This window comes from Pyrus communis, chromosome 11 (assembly GCF_963583255.1).
Source record: "Pyrus communis chromosome 11, drPyrComm1.1, whole genome shotgun sequence".
NCBI lineage: Eukaryota > Viridiplantae > Streptophyta > Magnoliopsida > Rosales > Rosaceae > Pyrus > Pyrus communis.
In genome coordinates, this window is record NC_084813.1 from 3,178,445 (window position 1) to 3,202,782 (window position 24,338).

Genomic DNA, 24,338 nt, shown 5'->3' on the forward strand with positions numbered 1-24,338 from the left:
GTCACCAAATGATGACACATCGTTTCTTTATTCAATCTCGAATACATACATGCTATGGATTCATTGTATTTCTTCTAACAAATTGCATCTATCGTGTTTTTTAAAAAAAAAAAATTTTGTAACAAATCTATACTGGTAGCATTTGTAGATATATGTTTTTGGTAGCCGTATAGGAGTTTACTCTAATTTGTTTGGTCGTGCAAGTTCACTCCAGACCATTTTTTTTGGTCACTGCAGCAATGTATACAATTAGTACAACCCTATGTATTTATTGTTGATGATCAAACTTTGTGAACTGATGATGATCATCAGCTGGCCTCACCACTATATCGCTTCTTGTCAAAAAGGAAACAAGACACTGATATGTACATTGGCATATGAGACGTTTAGTGTCTAAACCTAATGACTTTAGCACAATAGTAATAGAAGAACTAAATGATTTGTAAATAGAGTATATTGATGCAGATACACAAAACTGACAACATGTACTATAACTCTTTAATACAGGTCAATTATCCTACATAAATAACATTGGTGTTATAGATACGCTCCTAGTCCCATTTTAAGAACTAAAAAAAGAACGAGTAAGTCAAGTACAATGAAGAAAGGTCCCACACGTTATATAACAGGGTGTATTTGTTCATAGATGATACTATAAGCATAATCATTTTGTTAATTAATTAATAAATAATAAAAAGCCAACCTGAAACGCGGAGAAATTTTTAGTTGTGACAGGAACAAGGGTGATACACCACGTGTTTTTATGCAATTGGTGGGAACTTTTATTTTTTAAGCTATTAACTTTTTAACACATATCCCACCATTTATATAATGACACATGATGTACTATCTCGTGTGACGGTCACACTGAAAAATCTCTAATACATTTTCTTGCTTTCTTCTCATTTTTTTTTTCTTCCTTTTTGGCCCAACGCGGACTCCACCAACAATGTCAAACCCAGATACATTACAACTGGCTCTACTTTTATCTTATTTCAGAATCTTCTAGCTTTTTTCATTCAAACAATAGAGAAAAAAGAGAATCGAACTTAATATTTTGGGTGCAGAAGTAAGCGCTTTTAATCATATTTTTAGCTGAGAGACATCTTCTTCAATTCCCTTATATAAATCTTCAACTCCCCTCAAACTTCCAGGCCAAAAGTTTCATCTCAACTCTATATACCTCCCTCTCTCTCTCTAGACAACATGGGCAACTACATTTCTTGCAGCCTAGCAACCCCAATATTGAGCAAGCATGGGAAACCTGCAGCCACCAAAGTGATCATCCCAAGCGGCGAAATCAAACAATTTCACGTCCCCATAAAGGCCGCCGAGCTCATGCTCGACACCCCAAACTTCTTTCTCGTGAACACCAAGTCTCTTCGTGTCGGAAGAAGATTTTCACCTCTCAATGCCGACGAAGACTTAGATATCGGCGACGTATACGTCATGTTCCCCATGATAAGGCTCAACTCCACCGTCACAACGGCTGATATGGGGCCACTGTTCCTCAAGGCCACCGCGTCCAGCTCCTCAAGCAAGTGGGCTTCCGGGAGAAACGTGAAGGTGAGGCCGGCTGATGATCACCATCAGGCCACGAAATTTGCTCATGATGACGGCGAAGAGGGTAAGATGATTGAGAGTTGGAGGGAAAGTTCGGATAATAAGGCGGCGATGCCGAAGTTGAATTTGGATGATATAGAAGATTTCTCGGCGCCGGAGTTCATGCACAGATTGTCTATGAGTAGGTCAAAGAAGCCATTGCTGGAGACCATAGCAGAAGAGTCTGCAGTTTCTGTTTCTTCAAGGTGATTATTATTCATGGCATGTACAGCAGGGTTATTTACGGAATTTTAGCCCTGTCAACGTGGGCTTTCACCTCTCCACCACTGGAAAGGTTCGAGTCTTCTATATATGTTAAGGATGTAATGATGCATACAAACATATGGTTGTGGATTAAATACTAACTTTCCTCTTCTTTTTGCACAATGTGAGCACTCACTCTTCATCCGAAATCTTGAGTTCAATTTTCATTCTCTGGTTTGTCCATAAGAATACAAAACAATAATATATATACTATTGGAATTCTTTTTAAGTTTTCTTTTAGATTTAATATGGTTCAAAATATGTAGCATGCGGTTTTTTTTTTTTTTTTTTTTTTGCAAATTTTGATTCAGACATATCAATGATTCAATATCGGTATTGTCTTTAATTTAATAGAGGATCAAGGATCCAAAACTGAATTTACCATATGTTAGCCAAGCAAAAGTAAGGTTTATTATAAAAACCCTTGGTAGAATAAGGAATTGAATTACGTAATTATAAGTGCAAATTGTTTTGCCAAACTCTTGAAGTGAAATTCGTTTATAGTTCTTCAAACTTAGGCGAAATTATGGTTATGTCTTTCAATATTAATATCAAACGCATAAGTTGACTATTTGAACTTTTAACTAATAAATTGTTTGGTCTACGCACTGGTACATTCAATTTCCATATAGCCATATACCAAATTGAAATTCGTATTAGCCACATGATAACAGTTCTTGACAAAGAATAATGTCAATTTCGAAAGGAAACTGATAAGGAACTAACTAATGTCTAAACTAATATAAATTTAGTGATCAATATTGTCTACTAACCAAAATATCTGAGTAGAAATATAACAGGCGAAAACAAAATCAAAATATTTTGGATAAGAGACTCGTCAGAAGTATAGTTTTTATTAAAATTAAAAGTGAATAATTTGATTGAAACTTTGTAATTACTAAGTTGTTTTTTTTTTTTCAAATGTAATACTATTCACATACTTTTTTTTTCATTACGGTTGAGCCATATAAATAAATTGGAAAAAAAAATGAAAGAAAAAGAAAGTGATGTCACCATCATTTCCAGAAAATACCCAAAAAGCTTTTGAGGTACACAATAAACTGTGAGTTGGTGTTTGCCGCCTTCAACATACCTGCTTACGACTTCCACCATAAAACCTCAAAATTCCAAACATTGCTTTCCTCTTGACATCCATGTCCAATCTCCCATGGCCTCCTCCTCCTCTTCCGTGACCAGAACCCCAACCCTTGATTCCACCCACCTCTTCCTCGCCGCCCTCGCCGCCTTCTCCCACCAACCCAACCCTCCCCATCCCTCTTTCCCTCCAATTCCCTCCACATTCCCTCACTCCAAACTCATCCCCAAAACCCGTTTCGCCGTCGATGCATTCCGCCACGCCGGTGATCACTCCGTCTCTTACTTCCTTTCCCATTTCCACTCCGATCACTACGGCGGCCTCTCCCCCAATTGGGCTAAAGGCGTCGTCTTTTGTTCTCCGATCACCGCCCGTCTTCTCACTGAGGTGCTCAAGGTCTCTCCTCATTTCGTTGTGGCTCTGCCGCTGGGCGAAGCCGTTGTAATCGATGGGGTGAAGGTTGTGCTGATTGACGCTAATCACTGTCCGGGTGCAGTTCAGTTCTTGTTTAAAATTCCGGATATGAACAGAAAGTTTGAGAGGTATGTTCATACTGGCGATTTTAGGTTTTCGGGTTCGATGAAGTTAGACCCTTTTCTGTGTGAATTTGTGGGTTCCGATGCTGTTTTCTTGGACACTACGTATTGTAATCCGAAATTCGTGTTTCCTTCACAACAAGAGTCTGTAGATTATATTGCTAGTGTGATAGAACGAGTTGGTGGTGAATGTAAAAGTGAAATGAAAAATGTTTTGTTTCTTGTAGCTACTTATGTAATTGGAAAAGAGAAGATTTTGCTTGAAATCGCGCATAGGTGTAATCGTAAGGTGCATGTGGATGCTCGTAAAATGGCAGTTTTTCGTGTTTTGGGTTATGGAGAGAATGGGGTATTTACAGAGGATGAATGTGAAAGTGATGTACATGTTGTTGGGTGGAATGTCTTGGGTGAGACTTGGCCATATTTTAAGCCTAATTTTGTGAAAATGAAGGAGATTATGGCCGAAAGAGGATACTCTAAGGTTGTGGGTTTTGTTCCTACTGGTTGGACTTATGAAGTGAAGCGTAATAAGTTTTCGGTTAGGTCAAAGGATTCGTTTGAGATCCATCTTGTACCATATAGTGAACATTCAAACTATGAAGAACTTAGAGAATATGTGAGGTTTTTGAAACCAAAGCGTGTTGTTCCTACAGTGGGCTTGGATGTTGAAAAGCTTGATAGTAAGCACGCCAGTAAAATGCAAAAGCATTTTGCTGGGTTAGTTGATGAAATGGCGAACAAGAAGGAGTTCTTGAAGAGCTTTTGTCTTGGGTCTAAAGAAGTAGCTGACAGTGTAGAAAAGGAGTCCAACAAGGGCCCCATTTTGGGGCTCGATGAGGAGAAAGAGGCACTGTCATATGATAAGGATATAGTAGGAAATAGTATTATCAGTTTAGGCATGGAATTATCATCTTCTCTACAAGAACCTGATCGACAAAATCAAGTGGTGTTAAATGAAGAGGAAGCAGAAAAAATCATCCAAGAACTTCGTGATTATTTGCCCACATGGGTCACCCATGAGCAGATGCTAGTTTTGATTGGTAGCACGGGAGGGGACATCGTTGAAGCAGTTTCTAATTTCTACGAACGTGAGACAGAATTTCATGAGCAAGTAAATGCTTCTAGAATAGCTGATTCTGTGTCCCAGACTACCTCAACTTGTGACTCTGCATCACTTCCAAAAGCAGGTTCTGATAAGAGCAGTCCATGTGGAAGTACTGACATTCCTTTAAGTCAAGATTATATCTCACTTATGCCAAGGAATATGATTAAAAGTGGAATATCTCCTGGAAAAAGGACGAGGAAAGTTAACAATAAGGTAAACAAAAAATTGAAATTAAATTCGAAATTGGATTCAAGCGGGCCGAAGCAACTGGCAATAACAAGTTATTTTAGTAAAGTCTTACCAAATGTTCCAGAAACTGGGGTGGCTGGTTCATTGCATGAACAAAACCCTAAATATGAAAATTTGCTCAAGGATGACACCAAATCATACAGGGATGAGATACATCAGTTTCTTCAGATAATAGATGGTGATGAATCGCTAGAGAGCTATGCTGCCACCATTCTGGAGGAGGCAAATGGAGATATCAATGAAGCGCTTAATATATATTACTCTAATCGCGAAGGAAGGTCCGGTGAAAATGAAGAAGAATTGGTGATTAATGAAAAATCAGTTCAGTTCCACTGCCACGTAAATAATTGCTCTTCCGACAAAGAGAAAACTCAGTCAAGGAAAATGGAACCAACAACTGATTCGTCTGTGCAGGTTTCATTACCAGAGAATGTAAATATAACTTTTGTGTCTCTACCACCAGAAAAATTCAATCCTATAGAACATGGTTAGTGCCACTTAGTTAGAACATGATGTTCAATTTGCAGAACTTTTTTGTGTTATATGCTATCATTGTTTAGATAGGAATCTTGATTAACTTGGAGATAACATGTGTAGCTTGCTGGAGGAATGGACAGAATGCTCCATATTTACATCTTGCAAGAACTTTTGACTTACTTGAGGATGAAAAGGGCAAGATAAAAGCTACTTCCATGCTCTGCAATATGTTCAGAAGGTTTGGTGTATGATCCATTGTGATGTTTTCGGGCTTTTATTTATTATTCAGGATCTACTGTCCACTTTGGTTATGTGGTATATAATTCTGTTGCAAGAAAAAAAAGAAATAGAAAAAAGTGGCCCATAATTGCTTGTGATGCTTCTTGTTATGCAGTTTGCTTGCCTTGTCTCCTGATGACGTGCTGCCTTCAGTGTATTTGTGCACAAATAAGATCGCTGCTGACCATGAAAATGTGGTTAGTTGAATTTATTCTTTATCATTTGTATTTATTCTTTTGTTTGCTTGCCTAGACATACGTGTGCAACTTATTTCTTATACACTAAAGAGCTTTGGCTAAAACTATGAAGTAGTTGAATGAAAACTTTCATACTAGAGCATGTATTTGTTGATGGGTTAAATTTTTTATCAGTTTTAGCTGTGGCTATAATGTTCACTTTGTATTCCTAAACCCATGCAAAGTTAGATCTGTTGTCTTTTGTATTTGAGCATGCCTTAATAACAAATATAGACTGGGTTATACTTTTAGTTAGACTAGAAAATCAATGGTTTCCAACTTTCTAACTGCGAGATTTGGTTAAGTGGTTTCTGTTTGCATTTGGACTTTTTAGTGTTGTGGTTCAGCATTTTTATGTGCAAGAAGTGTGATTAACTTGTGGATTGTCAACTTTTTCTGCTCAATGTGCTTGTTTGATGCGTTTTTCCCCTGATAACTGTTGTCTGCCCATGTACTTTTTATTTTCCTTTCCATTTGGCTGGCCAATAGATAGAGTTAGGAAGAAGAAATACTAGGAATTTTTTAAAGACAAATCACAAATATGCTGCCTAAGGGCCCCTCTCCTATAAAAAAGGAAGGAATTCTCATTTATAAGAATTATACAGGAGCTAAACATCGGTGGAAGTTTGGTCACATCAGCACTGGAAGAAGCATGTGGGACAAGCCGATCCAAAATAAGGGAGATGTACAGTGAGCTGGGTGATCTAGGTAGGAATGGGCCATTTTTCTCACTCCTCTCTCTTTGCTCTTCTAAGCATTTTTCTTAATAAATTTTAATAACAGTATAATATCTTAAAGGTGATGTTGCTCAAGCGTGCCGGCAGACACAAAAGTTACTTGCCCCTCCTTCACCGTTGTTAATAAAGGATGTATTTTCTGCACTCCAAAAGATAAGGTATGGATAGTCCAGATTGGTTTTTGTTCATGACCGATATATGAACTTAGTCCAGTTACAATGTTTAGACGACCAGAAATGTTGATGTGTGGTGCATGCTTTTGATTTATGAAGATTTGACAGAATCTAGCACATATTTCATATTAGTGATATTGTGTCAATTCAATTGAGGTTTGGGTTATAAAAAGTTGGCTGATGACCCCCTTAACTTTTCTGGATTGTTTGTGACTGGAGAAAAAGAAACAGGATTTTCTGGCTACTGATGTTCAACGATTGAGATAAATTTCACATAATTACTTTATAATTGCTTTGTAGATTTAAATTAGACGAAATGGAGACTTTTACTGTATTTTAGCCCCCTTAAAACTTGATATGGTTTCCAAGTTTATTTGCCAAATAAGTTGAATTCCTCGAGTTTTTTTTTAACAGTGTACCAGCAGAACTGCTCTATTCTTTTCCTTATAATGAATTATGTTATTTTATATATAAGAAAACCAGTGTACCTCCAGAGTTATCTAAATTTTCATGTTTCACTAAGTTTGTAGAAATTACAAAAACTTACCCAAGAAACATTTGCAAAACAAAGGGAGTTGTATTGGAAAACCCTCTAATGATTTGTTGCCACTGAGGCCACATCTCTGCAATTTGCATTTTATGATTAAATATTCTCTTCCCTGTACGTAGTGTTCTTTTTCCTCCTTCCTGAGATTTTAAAGTGCAGGCCTTGAACTCACTGTTGTCTTAAGGCCATAAGTCTGCTCGTAATGGAATTAAGTTCAATAGCCTGCATTAACAAAACAACAATATGTGGTGATGGGTAGATGATTGCATTGTTGGTGTTGTTGTGTTCTGAAGGACTGGGGCATTTATGGAGTCTCATAGAGGTTTAATGGTAACACGTTAATGTAAGATGGCTTTTAGGTACTTTTGGCATAACTATTTTGCTTATTACCATTTTATATAACCAATATGTTCACGTTTTTCTATTATATGTTTTATTTACAGCATGGAAATTGTACTGGTGCATCATTCATTTTAATTGTTAATTTATTTTATCTTCTCATATCACTTGCACCTCATCACTTTACTTATGTATTATTCATCAGTGTACAAACAGGTAGTGGAAGCACTGTTCGAAAGAAAAGCCTCATTTTGAATCTAATGCGCTCTTGTAGAGAGAAAGAGATGAAGTTTCTTGTTAGAACTTTGGTAACACTCTTACCGAGCCTTTTGGTTCTCAGTGTTTTTCACCTAAACATGCCTAGATTTAGATGACCCAATGTTTTTCTTGTATTTAACAAAAAAAACTCATGATTTCAGTCTTGTAAGTCTTCCAGTCTCCAATTGAAACAGCTGGGTTTGTGTTATGCATCTCTTTGGTTTTTTTTTTGGGGGGGGGGGGGGGGGGGAGGAGGTGCTGGTCCTTATGAGCAGCCACTTCCTCTGTTTTAATTGTTCAACTCTTTTGACAACATGAAAGTTCTTTGTTATACGTTATGACATGAAAAATAAAAAACTCTGCCCTTGCTTGAATAGACAAACCAAAAGCTTCATCTGTCGAGTGGATGGAAGTGAATTCTGGTGTAATAGGAATAGAGTTACAGTGAGAATCATTTCAAGTGGAAACTGCTCTATATGATTATCACCACTCAGTTTCTGTATATTCTTTGTACAGGTCAGGAATTTACGAATTGGAGCAATGATGAAAACTGTTCTACCTGCTCTGGCTCAAGCTGTTGTCATTAACTCCTCGTATAACTTCAATAATGAAGGAAGAGTAGAAAATATGAAAGATAAGCTTCAGGTTTTAATATTTATCTATTTGAACTAAATAGTTCCACTATGTTTTTTACTTTTATTACAAAAGTTACAAATTTTTTTTTATTATCAAAGATATAAATTGTTTGAATATCTAGTTTATTCTAATATTAATGTTTTTTTTCCCTGGCTTTCTTAAACTTCCAGCGTCATTCAGCTGCTGTAGTCGAAGCGTACAATGTTCTGCCCAATTTGGTGAGTACTTGTGAATTTTTCACCGAAATTTTAGTTGCCTGTTGTGTCCCTAGAAGCTAAATTCTTGTTTTATTGGAAGGCCTGCACCACCCCCAATCTAGTATATAGGTGGTTTCCCTAGAGAATTTCTTGGTGAAGGTGTGAAAGATTAAAACATTGCAACTGGAGTAAAAATTCCTACCATTCTTATGAAAAATTAATATGGTCCTTTGGTTAAGGCTATTCAGGGAGGGCAATATATGTGCTGGGTGGTTCCAGGTACATGTTTCTCTCTCCATATTGGTGTGTTCTGTGCAAGAAAGATGCTGAGAGTGCGAATCATCTGTTTTTACATTGACTTACAGAACTGAATCTTTGGCTATTCAGGAAGGCAAATCTGTTCTTGCTAGTTCCAGCTACACATGACATTATTTTGGGAGGACAATATTTTTGTGAGGATGGAAAAGGGGTTTTGATTTTGGGAAGATGTTCAGTTATTGCTTTTATTCATATAGACAGATATTGGAATTTGGAGGGTCTGAGGGATGAGAAAGTGGGGTATTTGTGAGTTGTTAGTCTGGCGGTTGGGTCCTTGGTTTGCTCCCTAGTGATTAGTCGGGTCAAAGACTCAGAGACACTAGTTTCAAAAAAAAGAAAAAATGAAAAGAAAGTGGGGTATTTGTGAGAGAGGGTTTGTTGCTGGGCCTCTCTTTTTGCCTAGTTGTCATCTGAGTTTCAGGAGAGTGCACTTTCTGTTATTTTCAGATGGGAATGCTGATGCTGTTGATATATTTTGTAAATTTTTTGTAGGTATGGTTTTGGTGTTCTATTTTTATCCTTTAGATGACTGTATTCTATTCATGTCTTGTTTTCCACTATAAAATGGGGTATGAAATCACAATGCCGCTTTTGATGCCATTCTGCTTAAGTGCAAAAGCAAGTGTATCCAATGTTGTTTTGTAGGATTCTATAGTTTGTTATGACTTCTTTTACGTGACCTGGCACTCGTAATAAAAACTTAAAATAGTTCAGAGGTACATAATTAGTATCCACCAAGTGCAACTGCCTTTATTATGGTGAAAGAGGGAGTTCTCTCTGGCATCATCCTCTCATAGCCTGAAATTATTTTTACTATTTCTGGGACTATTTTTACCACAGCCATAGTCACTAACTATTTTAAACCCTTATCTACCGCTATACTGTTAGGCTTGATACAATTTCTGTGTTGAGTTTGGGTCTGTACTCTGGACACAGGTCTGGACAAGGTTTTGGGAACCATTTTCAATTAGAGTTTCTATATCTAATATTTTGTTTCACGGGTTCATAAATATCATATGCTTATATTTTTCTTATTCGAAAACCATTTTCCATCTTTGTTTCATGAACCATGGTCTTCTAAAATCTATATCTCAACTTGGTGTGGTTCAGTATAACTGATGTTGACTTTTATGAGGATAATTTGGGTGGGCTGTGATGTTGGCAAGATCAAGCCTTCGTGTAGTGTAGTTTGGCTTTTCTCAATTTGGCCTTCTATTGATGTACTTTCTCCAAATTGTGTTAATCCATTATATGTTAACCGATAATCCCTTATTTTTCTGCATACAATAAAACTAAAGTTTATGCAGAAATGTCAATGACTTGAGATTATGTATTGAGTTTCGGTTGTCATTTAGTTTCCTGAAGTGCAACTTTTGTGTTTGGACCAGTCTCAGTTATTTAAGGTTTACCATTGCAGTTCCTTGTGCATTATCATCACTTCAATGGATTTGTATGATGAATTTGTCTTTTATATATGGCTGATTGTTTTCATCTCCTGATGCCTCACTTTTGATGGTAAACATAAACATCATACATTGTTCTTAGCTAATTCAAGTTAGATGTTAATGCTATTTTGAAGGAAAATTTCAAATTTGTCATCCTGGTTTTATCATCTTGAGAAGTCAGAATGTGCCACGTGATTAATTGTATGCAGGATTTGGTCGTTCCTTCCCTCATGGACAAAGGCGTTGGATTTTCTTCGTCAACCTTGGCAATGGTTCCGGGAATACCTATTAAGCCAATGCTTGCAAAGTATATGCTTTTGAAACTGCTTCTTACTTTGTATTAAAGAATGCAAGTAGATTAGAAACTAATGCTCCAACTCAGTGTTTTTAATGTTTGTTTGTGGTAGGATCACGAATGGTGTTCAGCAAGCACTGAAGCTCTTTGAAAATAAAGCTTTTACATGTGAATACAAGTAAGGTCCTCCCTTACCTGTAGATGCATTGTTTCGCCTTGGTCATTTTTCCTGCCTAATTAAAATTCACTACATCTTATAATTTAAGCTTATGAACACATGTAATATAGTCTATATAGACCTTTGAAACTATTTATGTTCAAACTCTTGATTAGATATTTTGAATTTCATTGGTCTTGTACTGAAAGCTATGTGTTTGGGAACATATTTGCTAATAAGAGGTTCAAAAGATGTGGATCCAAAATTGTTGGAGACTTCTGTTCCGACAACTCTTATTTAGATGAAAAGATTTCAGGGTTGAGAAATTTTCAAGGTTTTACTTCAAGAATTTTCTTCTGAGAATTTCTGTGGTCATTTTTTTAAATATTGGTTGCATTGTGGTATACTTTATTCCCAAAAGGAATTAGATGGGTGGTCATCTGTCTTTCTCTTGTTCCCCTCCCCTTCCCTCCTTACCCTTCTCTCCTTTTTCTGGCTATAGAAGCTCCAACTGTTCCTTTTAATTTTTAAAGTAACTCTGTGATACCTGCTGAAGTGGTTCATTGCATTCATCAAACTGTGCCTCATGTGAATTTACGAGAGTACGCATAGATTTGAAACCACTACTATGCTTAATGCTTATGGCCATAATTTCAGATATGATGGTCAGCGCGCCCAAATTCACAAATTGGTTGATGGGTCTCTGCGTGTTTTTTCACGAAATGGGGACGAGTCAACATCAAGATTTCCAGATCTGATTAACATAGTTAATGCATCTTGTAAGCCCGATGCAGAAACTTTTATACTAGATGCGGAGGTAAAAGTTCCTTAGTGTTGTACTCATGGACAAGCACAGACAGACGCTCTTCTGGAGTTGTTAAATTCTTTCTTTTGGGAGGGGGATAACTAAGTTCTCTGAGATTTTCTGGTTTCAGGTCGTTGCAGTTGATAGGAATAATGGTCACAAGCTAATGTCTTTTCAAGAATTGTCGTCACGTGGGAGAGGGGGCAGAGATACATCAATTACATTGGATAGCATAAAGGTTGTATGACGTATCGGGATGCTATCCAATGTGCTTCTTAATTGGGAAACATAAGATGTTCATTCTAAAGCCTTCCTTACATAATAAATCAAATCTAATAAAAAATGTTGATAGACTATTTATACAGGTTCACGTGGTGATAGATAAAATTCATATAAAAAAATTGTGTAATGTATGGGTAGATTTCATTTTTGTTATGAAATATTGAATTTGTTTTCAAACATTTTCTTTCATGTGCAGGTCGACATCTGCGTATTTGTCTTTGATATCATGTTTGCCAATGGAAAGCAGTAAATATCTATAACTCCTTATGTAGTGTTTCTTGATCTGGTTTTTCCTTCTGTTTTAGACACAGGCTTTCAGACCCCAAATTTATTACTGATTTAGTAAACTTTTATGGAGCAATAGGATTGGAACCCTGCTCTACATTGGTTTAATGAATTGATCATCTAATCTGTAGAAATTTAGTCTTAACCAGCTTAAGACTATTGGCATTTATATTTCTATTTTTATTCAAAGCAGATTATATTCCTATTTTAGTCAGAGGCTCTACCAAAAGGGCGTCAAATGATCTTAATCTTGGAAGTATCTTGGGCATATTATACCACCATATAAACGTCCTTGTGTGGTAACTTCGTAAAAGCATATAGTTACAGATAAATTGGCATAAAATCATATTTATAACTACGCAAAAAGAGCAAGGTTGGAAGGGCTTGGACATTTGTCTAACACTTCCATTGCTTCTGCATTGGGTTAACTGCTCCTTATTAGAATTTGTGTCATTCAACAGTATAAACTCAGAGGAGATACGAACATTTAAATACCTGTATATGGTTTTTGTGTTGACCCAGGGTTGACACGCTAAATTTTTACACGATAATATTGTTGTCTTTGCTTTTATTTATGTCTGTTTTTATTTTTTTGTAATATGGTTGCTTATCATTAAAGTTAGCTAATCAAACTTTATCACAGGTTGCTGGGCTTTCCTCTGCGGCAAAGGCGAAAATGTATGTCTCCAGACTTTAGTTTGTAGTATATTTCTGTCTAAGAGTATCTTGATACCCTGAAATTATGTTGTAAACTTTGGTGCTCAATAATCTGCAGATTTGAAAGATATGTTTTATGTTGAGAAGCTGGGTTATTTTGAATATGCCAAGGAAATTACAGTAAGTGCTTATGGTTTACTTTTCTTGTAATTGGCGCTTTAGCTTTATCTTTTTGCATAATGGATCTTTCCTTAATTGCTGATTTGTAAAATCTGTCTGCTTGTAGATTGAAGCAGATGATGCTTGTTTAACCAGTGAAGCCACGTTAGCAAAGATCAGCTGCTTTCTTGAAAATTCATTCCAATCCTCATGCGAAGGGATTATGGTTAAATCTTTAGATGTTGACGCTGGATATTCTCCATCAAAGCGTACAGACACGTGGCTAAAGGTTTAATTCTGTTCAAGTTTCTTATTAAATGATTTGATATAATAAACATCATAGGAAAAACATCTGACCTGGCCTGTTATTAAGTCTTTCTTTCCTTTGTAGGTCAAGCGGGACTACATGGAGGGATTGAACGACTCTCTTGATTTAGTCCCAATTGGAGCTTGGCATGGAAACGGGAGAAAGGCAGGCTGGTAATTATTTATTTTTCATTGCCGCTTACCTTTTATGCTGTGTGTGATTACCTACTACATACACGGATGCACAAACGTTAAAGTTGCTTTACATGTTTTCCAAGTCATTGAATTTACAAATAGAGTTTTAAATAGGAAAGTGCTATTCACACACCCAATTTTACCTCCCACACACCCTTGTTAATTTTTGGGCATTGATCTTCTTCAATTCATTTTATCCGACGGCCAAAATTGAGAGGGGTGTATCAAAAGTAAAAATGGGTGTGGATAGCACTACCCTTTAATTAGTTTAGTCTTTGTCGATAACTTGTGTTTTTTCTTTCTATTCGGTCTTTTCTGTTTCTGTTGTGGTTTTTAGTAGTATATTGAATCTTACTCATTCCATAAAAGAGAAAGGGTTGAAGTATGTATCAGTTGTGCGGGTAAGGTCCATTCCTCATACCATGTTGTTTATGTTACAGGTACAGTCCATTTCTTATGGCATGTTATAACCCTGAGACTGAAGATTTCCAAAGCGTCTGCCGTGTCATGTCTGGGTTTTCAGACTCATTTTACACTGAGGTATGTGTATTGCTGATATGCAAAGTATTTTCTTAAGAAGGTACATGCTATTTTTTGTTATGTTACTGATGATATTGTGACTGATCGAAGATGACCTGTGGCTGTAAAGTGGTTTCCAATATTAGAAATGTTATCCTGCTGGATAAAAGTTTCCAACTTCCTGTTGAAACCAAGTTCCAATTGCGGAGTACAATGAAGGGTTCATATTTCTTAAAATATAAGAGACCTAAGATTTTAATGTGTCCTCTCTAAAATTTATCCTGTTAAAAGTTAGTGCGGTATAGCTTTGGGTTGTAAGCTATTTGATATGTGGTGGAAAGCAATTTCCTCTTTGCAATGGTGAATAAGGCATAGTTTAGGGCTTCATGGCAGAAATCAGGTTCATGTTGAGGATCCTCGAGTTTGAAAACTCTATTTTTACTGGACAAATTATTAGTGTATTTGTCATTTCTGCGCGGAGAAAACCTTCAGGAAATTATACTTCCAATTGGTTTCTCGCTGTGTTGCACGTGGATTCTCTTATTAAGAGTCAATGCATTGTGTGATCTCATCTCATGAATCTGCTTATTATAGGTTTGATTTCTGTTTTTAACTGCAGATGAAAGGTTTCTTTTCGGGAGACAAGATCTTGTCCAGAAAACCACCTTATTATAAAACCTCTGAGATGCCTGATATGTGGTTTTCCCCAGAACTTGTGTGGGAAATAAGAGGTGCAGACTTTACAGTGTCTCCTGTTCACCAGGCTGCTGTAGGTTTAGTGCATCCATCACGTGGCATTTCGATCAGATTCCCAAGGTACATTCGCACTGTGGCAGATAGAAAACCAGATGAATGTAGCACAGCTGAAGATATAGCTGCAATGTTTCGTTCTCAGACAAGGAAGATGGACGTGGCACCTGAAAATTGAGAATTTTCTTTAATTTGGTGCGTGAACTGCTTTCAGTCCAAAGTTTTGTAATGTTTGTACAAATAGCATAGTACGAAATATCTTTTGAATGTATAGCTTGAAAGGGTTGGGGCTTAAACAGTCATCCCCTTTGCTTCTTATCTTTGTTACCTTGTAAAGATTCATAGGGATCTCCACTTCAGCTTTAAATTAAAATGCATCTGCGTCTGCATATTCTACAAAGTTAGTTCTCCAAGGGTTTACAATCTTTTTATATTCGGTGCATGAACTTTGATGTCAATTGGTACAGTGAATAAGGGCTTGATTTATCCTTATACATCGTTAAGCGGATCCAACCCCCGATCTTCATAATGAAGTTTGCCTGGTTGGTTATGCTGATGTGGTTATTTTTCTAAACAAACCCAGTCTCAAATGGGTTGTTTAGATCATTAGAGGTACTACAATATCCTAAAGATATACCAAATTAGACTTGGTTCCTACGTTTTCAAATCACGCTAAGATTCTAGCTCTACACGAAGAATCACTTGAATGCTTTCAGTTGAGGGGTGATTGAACACATTACAACCTCATGTTGTTTTCCTTTCATCATTGGCGGTCCAACAACGATTCATGAAAACATCACTGCAAGTGTCAACCTGCTAAAGAAAAAAAATGATACATCAAAGGCGACAATACCAAGCATATTGCATCAAAGTTTTTCTTCACTCATTAGCAACAAGAGCATTAGAAGATCGAAGTCAAGTGGATCTAATCTCAAGACAATCTTGTTGACCTTTTCATGAAGTCATTGCAGAAATATACTTTTCATAAACTTGTTCAAGGAATTGGATTACTTAAACTTTCAGATTTGCATCACTAGTAGTTCTCATAGGAAGCTTTGTTGAATTCAAAGGAGTATCCTGAAAGCATACTTATATAACGTTACTGCACTCTTTACCCACAATCGGGAGCACTTTTTCCTACTTAGTTTTTGCTAGCCTAACGAAGATTTGATGAGGCACCTATTTAAGTTGGTCATACTCTTGTATGTGTTAATGATCAACTGGAAGACGTGAAACATCAATATCCTGAATTAACTCACTTTTCTTCTTAGATTACGAGTTTGTTCTACCAAGTTATCATATTAAAGTTTTAAAAATCAAATTCTCATAAGCTTTGTATTACTTATAAAGCAAGAAAAACCATAATAATTGATTAAAAAAATATTATTCACATCTTCATTTTTACTTCTCACCTAACGTTGATCTTCTATAGTTCATAGCACTACCCAATTAGTTTCGCAACAAGTCCATTTTTATTCTTCTTTTTAGACTTAAACCCCTTCCCGCCCCAAGTTACCCACACCGGTAAATAACCGTTTCCTCACCCTTCACCAAAAAAACTCCCGCCAAATCGACACCGCTTATCGCCCGTATCCATCCGGTCACTATCTCGTTTTCTATTTCTGGGTTTAAAACGACAAATATCCATTTCCCCCAAATCCCAAAATTCCCAATTCGAACCGATAAATCATATCCCTCTCCGTGTAAAATAAAATAAAATAAATAACGAGAAATTTTATTTGAATTCATGTAATTTTTTTCTATACCCAACTTAAATTTAAATTGTTACCTGTCCATTTCATCTTATTGCATAATTACTATTAAGTACAAAATGAAATTAATAATAAAAGTCAAATTTATCAATAAACCCATTAAACCCTACCATCAATTTTTGTTTATCTTACGTTTATTCTGGCTAAACCCCTAATACATCTTGTAGAGTAAAACAAGCTTTTTTTTTATTGATGGATTATGATTTTGAAGTTTTGAATTATCCAACTAAGGTATGACTCAATTTATGAATATTTTGTTCGTTTGATTTCAATTTTTTTAAAGTTTAGAAGATGAGTATTTAGGTTTCAATTTTTTTCATCAATCTCGAATAGTTTGTTAAACTTTCTGCAATTGGAAAGTTCTAAGGAAAAACTTCTTTCCAATGTTCTTAGATTATAAACTTCCTTACTTGTTGATAAATATAAAGGAATGAATTGTTTGATTTGTTGTTTATGTACATCAGTAGAAAGAAAAATAAAAGTAGCCATGTAAATGCTAGTGGGAAGAGGGGAGTGTGGCAACGCCTTTTTTTTTTTTTTTTTAATCAATTACAAATGTTATTTTATAAAGTGAATGGGTGTAAAGATAACTTAACATTTTGAAATGAATTTGAAAGGGTATTTTAGGTAATAAATTTGGGTTTAAAAAGAGATTAATTCTTTAAGCAAAAACAATATAGATGAAGAGAGGAAGTTAGATGTAGAACCAAGTTATATGAATTCAAATAAAATTTTCCAAAAATAAAAGCAGTGTTCCGAAAGCAGTTAGCTATTCCGGCTTGGGATTTCGATGAAGGTTCTGAAACCTAGGGTTTCAATCCGTCCGTACAAGAAATCCTACGCGAGTAGAGTAGTAGTCACAGTCACAGTCGTCGTTGTCTTCTTCTTCGTCTGGGTTTCGTTGCAATGAGCGCCATTAACATCACGAACGTGACGGTGCTCGACAATCCGGCTCTGTTTCTGGCACCCTTCCAGTTCGAAATTTCTTACGAGTGCAACACTCCTCTCAAAGACGGTACTGTTTTCCCCTCTCTCTCTTGCTTTTTGTTTTTGTACTTTTAGTTTTAATTTTATGATTGAGTTTGAACTAGGGTTTTTTCGTGTTTGATTGGGATATTGGTAGAACAATTGGAAATTGAAGTGTTAGATGTAATGTTGAATGGATAGAGGTTATCTTCCGAAAAAGGGGTTTTCTTGGCTTGCAAGGAAATGGGCGTGCGAGAGCTCATATACTATAGATTGGATTATTATCTTATTGTTGTGAAATAGTGGGGATATACACCCAATTGATTGAGTTTATTGTTTGGGTTTTGAGCCAGAAGTGAAACCGTTCTTGATTGATGAGTGTTTCCTCTTCTTTTCGTTTTTCACGATGTAGTTGGAACAATGAACATTATAGTATGTTGGAAGAATTTGTAGCATTGGATTGCCATTGAATGAGAAGTAGAAATAAGAAAATGTCGTCGCAGTGGACATGGTGTGATGCTGAAAGAAGTCAAACTGTGTTTTGTATGCATTTGAAGAAAGCGTATGTTCTAAAGGGTAATCTTTTCTATCAATGACCATGTTTGATTTATCAGCTTTGCTAATAACAATTCATTTCTGCATTTCAAGGGTGCACTGTATACATATTTATTATTATTCTGGTAATTTCAGTTTCAATGTCTTTGTCGTGCCTTTACCCCTGACCTCTCTAAAACTTCAAACACCCGCCCCGCCCGCGCCCGCCGCCACCCCCCCCACAAAAACCCCTTTTTCTTCCTTCCTGTTCTTTGTGTCGTATGTGCGACTGGATCTATTTAGACTGTTTGCAGTCAAATTAAATACAGCTAAAGGTGAATGGATTTGGATTTTGGAATAGAAATAAATTTAGCAAAGAATAGATGCATTGATGAGGTGCTTCAGCTATGGAATATTGTTTAACATGTCAGTAACTTGAATGTAAGCGTAGGTATTGCATATAGAACTGTAAACAGAAAACCAGAAAGGTATCTTTCAAAGAGTGAAAACGTAACACCATGTAATTAGGCAAATAGTAGAGCTGTAACTCTAAAATCTTTCTAATTTTGTAGCTTTGATCGACAGAAAATTATTTAACCACCTAGAAGCACCAACTTGAAGCATTGACTTGTTCCGCGTAGGAATATGCACTCATTGAGGACAACAGACTAGTAAAATAATTATGTACAGATGCTTGTTAAAATATTTAGTCTTCTAGTTCCATACCCTTCCTTTGATATTTTTTGGAAATCATCATATCCTATTTCAGCTTCTTGAGTCATCCCCTCACTGATGGTGATGATTGTTTGCATGAAACTTGAATGGAATGGGGAGCTGAGTTTCTGAGATTGCACAAATAGCACCTAGTTTCACATGCTTTTCTAGTTCTAGGTGAACTAAAAGTGGATGCCTTGTTTACTTGTTGAATAATTTTTATGCCAATACAGATTTGGAATGGAAGCTTATCTACGTGGTATATGCTGAGGATGAGACTTATGACCACACAAATACGTTCACAAGATAATTTGGCCAACCTCTTCACCAAATCATTGCCGAAGACGACGTTTCAGAAGCTTGTTCATGGAATTGGTATGCGTAAACTTTCTAAGTTGTAACTTTACTATTTCTATCTGGAATTGTGTCAAACTCAGGAGGAGTATCATGAAGTATACTTGCTTGATCTTAATTTACTCTTTTTCCCTACGATTTGGAGCATTTTTCCCACTGTGTTTTTGCTACCTAACGAGGTTTTAACGAGGCACCCACCTTGGGCTGGTCATATTCCTAATGACGTCCCGTAGACGTTTCTTTTGACTTTGTATTACTCATGTATTTTTCCTTAGACTATGGATTTTGTCCCTACTCGGGTTTTTTCCATAGCCTTAGAGTTTTTTTTGTGAGACTTACTTCCTTATGCAAGTTCCTACCTCATTGAGAATAGTATGTTCCCAGAATCAGTGTCAACGAGTCGATTTCCTTAACTTCTACATGATGCTGAATCTACCTTGAGTATTAACACACTCAAGGGGGAGTGTTGTAAACTTCCTATTTAAAGTGTGATTGTGTAAATCCTAGATTAGATTTTATTCTAGTTATCCTTTCCTATTATAACTTGTATTCCTTGGGGATGAAGGATTCTTTCCCCTTTACTACTATAAATAAAGGCACTACGTAGGAGGGATAACACACACATTTCCCTGCATTTCTACAAACACATATTTCTCTACTCTCTCCCCGTCGGCCCCAATAGACCACAACATTGAAACTTTTTTCGTTAGTTTTTCTAACTTTTAATTGTAACAAAAGATAAAAGAAGAGCTTTACTTAGAACCAACATGTTGGTTTATATTGAATAATATGGAAGAGACAAAAAGATGTTCGTTTATAAGAGCAAGCCACCCGTTTTAGAAGGGTTTGGTGCAGGCCAGAGTGTGATAGGCCCAGCGAAAAAAATTGCTGGTATGTGGGCCAGAAGCTGTACGCCTTCAGTGAGGAACCCAGGCGCATGTCTGGTTCTCACACACATGTAGCAAACCAAAAAAGGTTGCTGCCTCACGGTTCCAGCGTCCAAGCCTCGAGCTGCAGGATCGGCTTAGGGTCAGGTCGGTGTTGCAACGTGGTTCTGGGCCGCGGCTCAGCCCACCCGTTTTAGGCCTGGGACGCACGGCACCCTTTTTTTAACCCATCCGTGGGCTTAGGCCTTATTTTGGGCCTCCTTTGAGCTAAAGCTGACTAATTGTACGTGGCCTTTTGTCCGCTAAAGCTGAAAGAAAAAATTAGCGCCTTGGCACTAAGTCTGGTATAGTGGGGCCCTAGTGATTCCCCTTAATTTTTGGGCCGGTTGAGCAATGTTTTCTTTAGTTTTGGGCAATATTTGTGCCTTTGCCTTCCACCGATGGAACTGCTCTACTGAAGTTCTAAAATTGGGGGTGCATGAGAGGCTGCTTTAGGGTGTTTGTGGATGTGGTGTTGATGTTTAATTGCATTTTTGGAAGAAATGTGGTGAACTTAGTAAAGGTTTAATTTTTTTTATTTTTGATGGGGGTGTATATAGAAATTGGGTAAACATAATTGAGAAGTGGTGTTTAAATAGAAACACTCTTAGTTGTAACAAGGATGCAGTTGTGTAATAGTATTTCTAAAATTGGCGTAATAAATTAAAACTCATGTGAATATGTGAATTTTCCTTTATTAGTTAATTAAAATCATGTGATGTTACACGTTGACTCAAATAATTTAATCTAGACTGCAAACATAAAATTTGAATGGTTATTTTTGTACTAATAAAAAAGTTTAAAATGGTAAAAGTTAAACGTATAGTTCTCCATAAAACTCGAAACTGGTTGGATGGCCCCTGTTTTCTTTGATAGCTAAATATATTGTGGTTGTGGAACTCCAAGCTTATTTACTACTGTTGGATTTTGGCATCTTATTTGCTAATATGTTTAATAATTGAATCTCGATCTACCAGGCCTTAGGGACTTGTATTTTGATTTAGTTAATTTGTCTCTCAAACTGGTGCTGTTCTTTTATGTGTATATACATGTGAAGAATTCTTGTGGAATGAAACTGCTGAAATGTCCCAGGTGCATGAAAGTGAAACTCCTGAAGATAAGGTGGTCGAAATCTTGTCCAGGCTGCCGCCCAAGTCCCTGATGAGATTCAAATGCGTACACAAATCATGGTGCACTATCATCAATAGTCCAAGTTTTGTGGCCAAACACGTCAGCAATACAGTGGACAACAAATTCTCATCCTTCACTTGCATCCTTTTCAACCGATCTCAGGTTCATGTTTTCGCGGACAGGAGTTGGAAAAGAGATGTTTTCTGGTCTATGATTAATCTTTCCATTGAAAGTGATGAGCCCAACCTTCATTATGATGTCGAGGACCTAAATATACCCTTTCCTATGGAAGTTCAAGACAATGTACAGCTTTACGGTTACTGCAATGGGATTGTCTGTGTAATAGTAGGGGAAAATGTTCTTCTATGCAATCCTGCAACAAGAGAATTCAAGCAACTTCCCGATTCATCCCTTCTTCTACCCCTTCCCACGGGAAAATTCGGATTGGAAACGCTCTTTAAAGGATTGGGATTTGGCTATGATTGCAAAACTAAAGAATATAAGGTTGTGCGAATTATAGAAAATTGTGATTGTGAGTATTCAGAAGGTAAAGAATCATATCATGAGCGTATTCTTCTTCCCTACACGGCAGAGGTATACACCGCGACTGCTAACTCTTGGAAAGAGATCAAGATTGATACATCGAGTGATACTGATCCGTATTGCATTCCCTATTCTTGTTCAGTGTATTTGAAGGGATTTTGTTATTGGTTTGCAAACGATAACGGGGAATACATATTTTCATTTGATTTAGGTGATGAGATATTTCATAGAATAGAATTGCCTTTTAGGAGAGAATCCGATTTTAATTTTTATGGTCTTTTTCTGTATAATGAATCCGTTGCTTCTTATTGCTCTCGTTACGAAGAGGATTGTAAATTGCTTGAAATATGGATAATGGACGACTATGATCAAGTGAAGAGTTCATGGACAAAACTCCTAACCGTTGGACCCTTTAAAGACATTGAGTCTCCTTCGACATTTTGGAAATGTGACGAGGTTCTTATCCTTTCCTCATATGGAAAAGCCACCTCTTATAATTCTAGTACCGGAAATCTCAAGTATCTTCATATTCCTCCTATTATCAATTGGATGATAGATTATGTGGAAACTATTGTTCCAGTCAAGTGAATTGAGGACAAAGTTCTATTTAATTTGTATGCATGATATTAGGCTTGAGTTTTCTTCTTCTAAGTTTTGTTTGTGGCCTTTGTACATGTTTGCTTATCATGGGCTGCCTTTAGTTTTTGGACTTTCAGCATTTTGTAATGTTATTCTATTTGAAAGTATGATAATTTTTTTTTTTTTTTAACAAACGATATTATTTACACTAAGAACGAGGGGTTAGGCTTAATCTCATAATGAGCTAACAATAATGTGGTTCAAATTCACCTTTGGTGAGAATCGAACCAAAGACTTCTCATTTACAGGTGAAGAGAAATGCCACTAGACCGTAATACTAAGTGATTACGATAACTATTTTTTTTTAAGTTAATTAATGCTAACAATTCCTTTATGTTTTCCTTTTTTTTTTTCTTCGGAATTCCCTTCTTAAAAACCTAATAACCTTTTTACTCATTGAACATAATCAAGTTAAACCTTCTAGCGTATGTACGAGTGCAAACATTTATAAGTAAAATCCGGGTGTTAAAAAATATTTAGGCAAAAAAGAATATTTATAGCCTTTTACCCCCAAACCATAGTTCGTAAAACACATAATGGGTATAGTATGTAAAACACACATACGTGTATTATTCGACAATTTTAGTCTTTTTTTTCCTAAAACAATCCTAAACAGAAAAGGACACTAATTGACGAGCCAAAACCTAACAAGATGCTGGTGTTGGAGTTCTATTTTTTTTATCCTTTAGATGACTGTATTCCACTATAAAAATGGGGTATGAAATCACAATGCCGCTTTTGATACCATTCTGCTTAAGTGCAAAAGCAAGTGTATCCAATGTTGTTTTGTAAGATTCTATAGTTTGTTATGACTACTTTTACATGACCTGGCACTGGTAATAAAAACTTAAATAGTTCAGAGGTACATAATTAGTATCCACCATGTGCAACTGCCTAATATTTAGGTGAAAGAAGGGAGTTCACTGTGGCATCATCCTCTCATAGCCTGAAATTATTTTTACTATTTCTGGGACTATTTTATTCACAGCCAGTTATTGTAACTACTTTAAACCCTTATCTAGCGCTATAATGTTAGGCTTGATACAATTTCTGTGTTGAGTTTGGGTCTGTACTCTGGACACAGGTCTGGACAAGGTTTTGGGAACCATTTTCAATTAGGGTTTCTATATCTAATATTTTGTTTCACAGTTTCATAAATATCATATGCTTATATTTTTCTTATTCGAAAACCATTTTCCGTCTTTGTTTCATGAAGGATGATCTTCTAAAATCTATATCTCAACTTGTTGTGGTTCAGTATAACTGGATGTTGACTTTTATGAGGATAATTTGGATGGGCTGTGATGTTGGCAAGGTCAAGCCTGTTGGAGTTTAAAAATGCTTCACTATTCTAGAGATGTTTTATCTCACAAAGAAAAATGTAATGCAGCGGAATTGATAGGCAAGAGAAAGAAAGAATTCTCAAAGTATTACACAAGGTTTTTATTCACTCACAAACTTAGTACAAAAGGAAACACTCAAACACTCTTAGAAGCTTTGTTGCTTCTTCTTACTTCTTACTTGACACTCTCACTTCTTGCTACTTGCTCTCTTGGTTGTTCCAAATGGTGTGGATGCCTTCTCCTTTTATAGGCATGGATGGAACCTTGGAGAAGCATGAAAACATCATGCTAGAGATATCTAGATAATTCCACTACCTTCCTAAGCTAGAATTATCTACACTAATCTTGTATGTTGGTGGAATCCTCACCATTCTTCTAGACTCTTCCACCAACTTGAACTTTGCTAGAATTCTCTAGCATGTGTATGGATCTTTCTTTGTGTATGGGCCGGATCAATTATCTTTGGGCCAAGACAAGATTACAATTCAACATCCCCCCTTAATCTTGTCTTG

The 24,338-nt window shown here is 36.4% G+C and overlaps 3 protein-coding genes across 4 annotated transcripts; all 3 read left to right on the forward strand.

Annotated features, from left to right (window-relative positions):
• The first annotated feature begins 1,206 nt into the window (after positions 1 to 1,206).
• Positions 1,207 to 1,933, forward strand: LOC137749410 (uncharacterized). Its single transcript, XM_068489505.1, has one exon. It carries the CDS (start codon positions 1,207 to 1,209, stop codon positions 1,810 to 1,812), a length of 606 nt encoding a protein of 201 aa, XP_068345606.1. The 3' UTR covers positions 1,813 to 1,933.
• A 1,014-nt stretch (positions 1,934 to 2,947) lies between these two features.
• LOC137708093 (DNA ligase 6) lies at positions 2,948 to 15,465 on the forward strand. Of its 2 annotated transcripts, none has more exons than XM_068447085.1 (19): positions 2,948 to 5,339; positions 5,450 to 5,567; positions 5,724 to 5,802; positions 6,450 to 6,552; positions 6,643 to 6,739; positions 7,846 to 7,948; positions 8,415 to 8,543; positions 8,705 to 8,752; positions 10,704 to 10,801; positions 10,902 to 10,967; positions 11,604 to 11,763; positions 11,882 to 11,989; positions 12,230 to 12,279; positions 12,962 to 12,996; positions 13,094 to 13,155; positions 13,262 to 13,423; positions 13,526 to 13,614; positions 14,076 to 14,175; positions 14,774 to 15,465. In XM_068447085.1, exons 1-19 carry the CDS (start codon positions 3,035 to 3,037, stop codon positions 15,080 to 15,082), a joined length of 4,221 nt encoding a protein of 1,406 aa, XP_068303186.1. In that variant the 5' UTR covers positions 2,948 to 3,034; the 3' UTR covers positions 15,083 to 15,465. The 2 variants fall into 2 exon arrangements, with proteins under 2 accessions (XP_068303186.1, XP_068303185.1); XM_068447084.1 differs by having other exon boundaries at positions 5,724 to 5,805; positions 14,774 to 15,464.
• A 5,761-nt stretch (positions 15,466 to 21,226) lies between these two features.
• LOC137707997 (F-box/kelch-repeat protein At3g06240-like) lies at positions 21,227 to 22,465 on the forward strand. The gene has a single exon (XM_068446957.1). The coding sequence runs from the start codon at positions 21,254 to 21,256 to the stop codon at positions 22,430 to 22,432; it is 1,179 nt and encodes a 392-aa protein (XP_068303058.1). The 5' UTR covers positions 21,227 to 21,253; the 3' UTR covers positions 22,433 to 22,465.
• The last annotated feature ends 1,873 nt before the right edge of the window (positions 22,466 to 24,338 follow it).

What these genes read in the sequence shown, in the direction of transcription:
- LOC137707997 (XM_068446957.1), top strand. Translation starts at nt 21,254, where the DNA reads ATGTCCCAGGTGCATGAAAGTGAAACTCCTGAAGATAAGGTGGTCGAA.
- LOC137749410 (XM_068489505.1), top strand. Translation starts at nt 1,207, where the DNA reads ATGGGCAACTACATTTCTTGCAGCCTAGCAACCCCAATATTGAGCAAG.
- LOC137708093 (XM_068447084.1), top strand. Translation starts at nt 3,035, where the DNA reads ATGGCCTCCTCCTCCTCTTCCGTGACCAGAACCCCAACCCTTGATTCC. An exon ending in CAGTGAGCTGGGTGATCTAG is followed by an intron (nt 6,553 to 6,642) that starts GTAGGAATGGGC and finishes AATATCTTAAAG; the next exon opens with GTGATGTTGCTCAAGCGTGC. An exon ending in GCTTTTACATGTGAATACAA is followed by an intron (nt 10,968 to 11,603) that starts GTAAGGTCCTCC and finishes CCATAATTTCAG; the next exon opens with ATATGATGGTCAGCGCGCCC.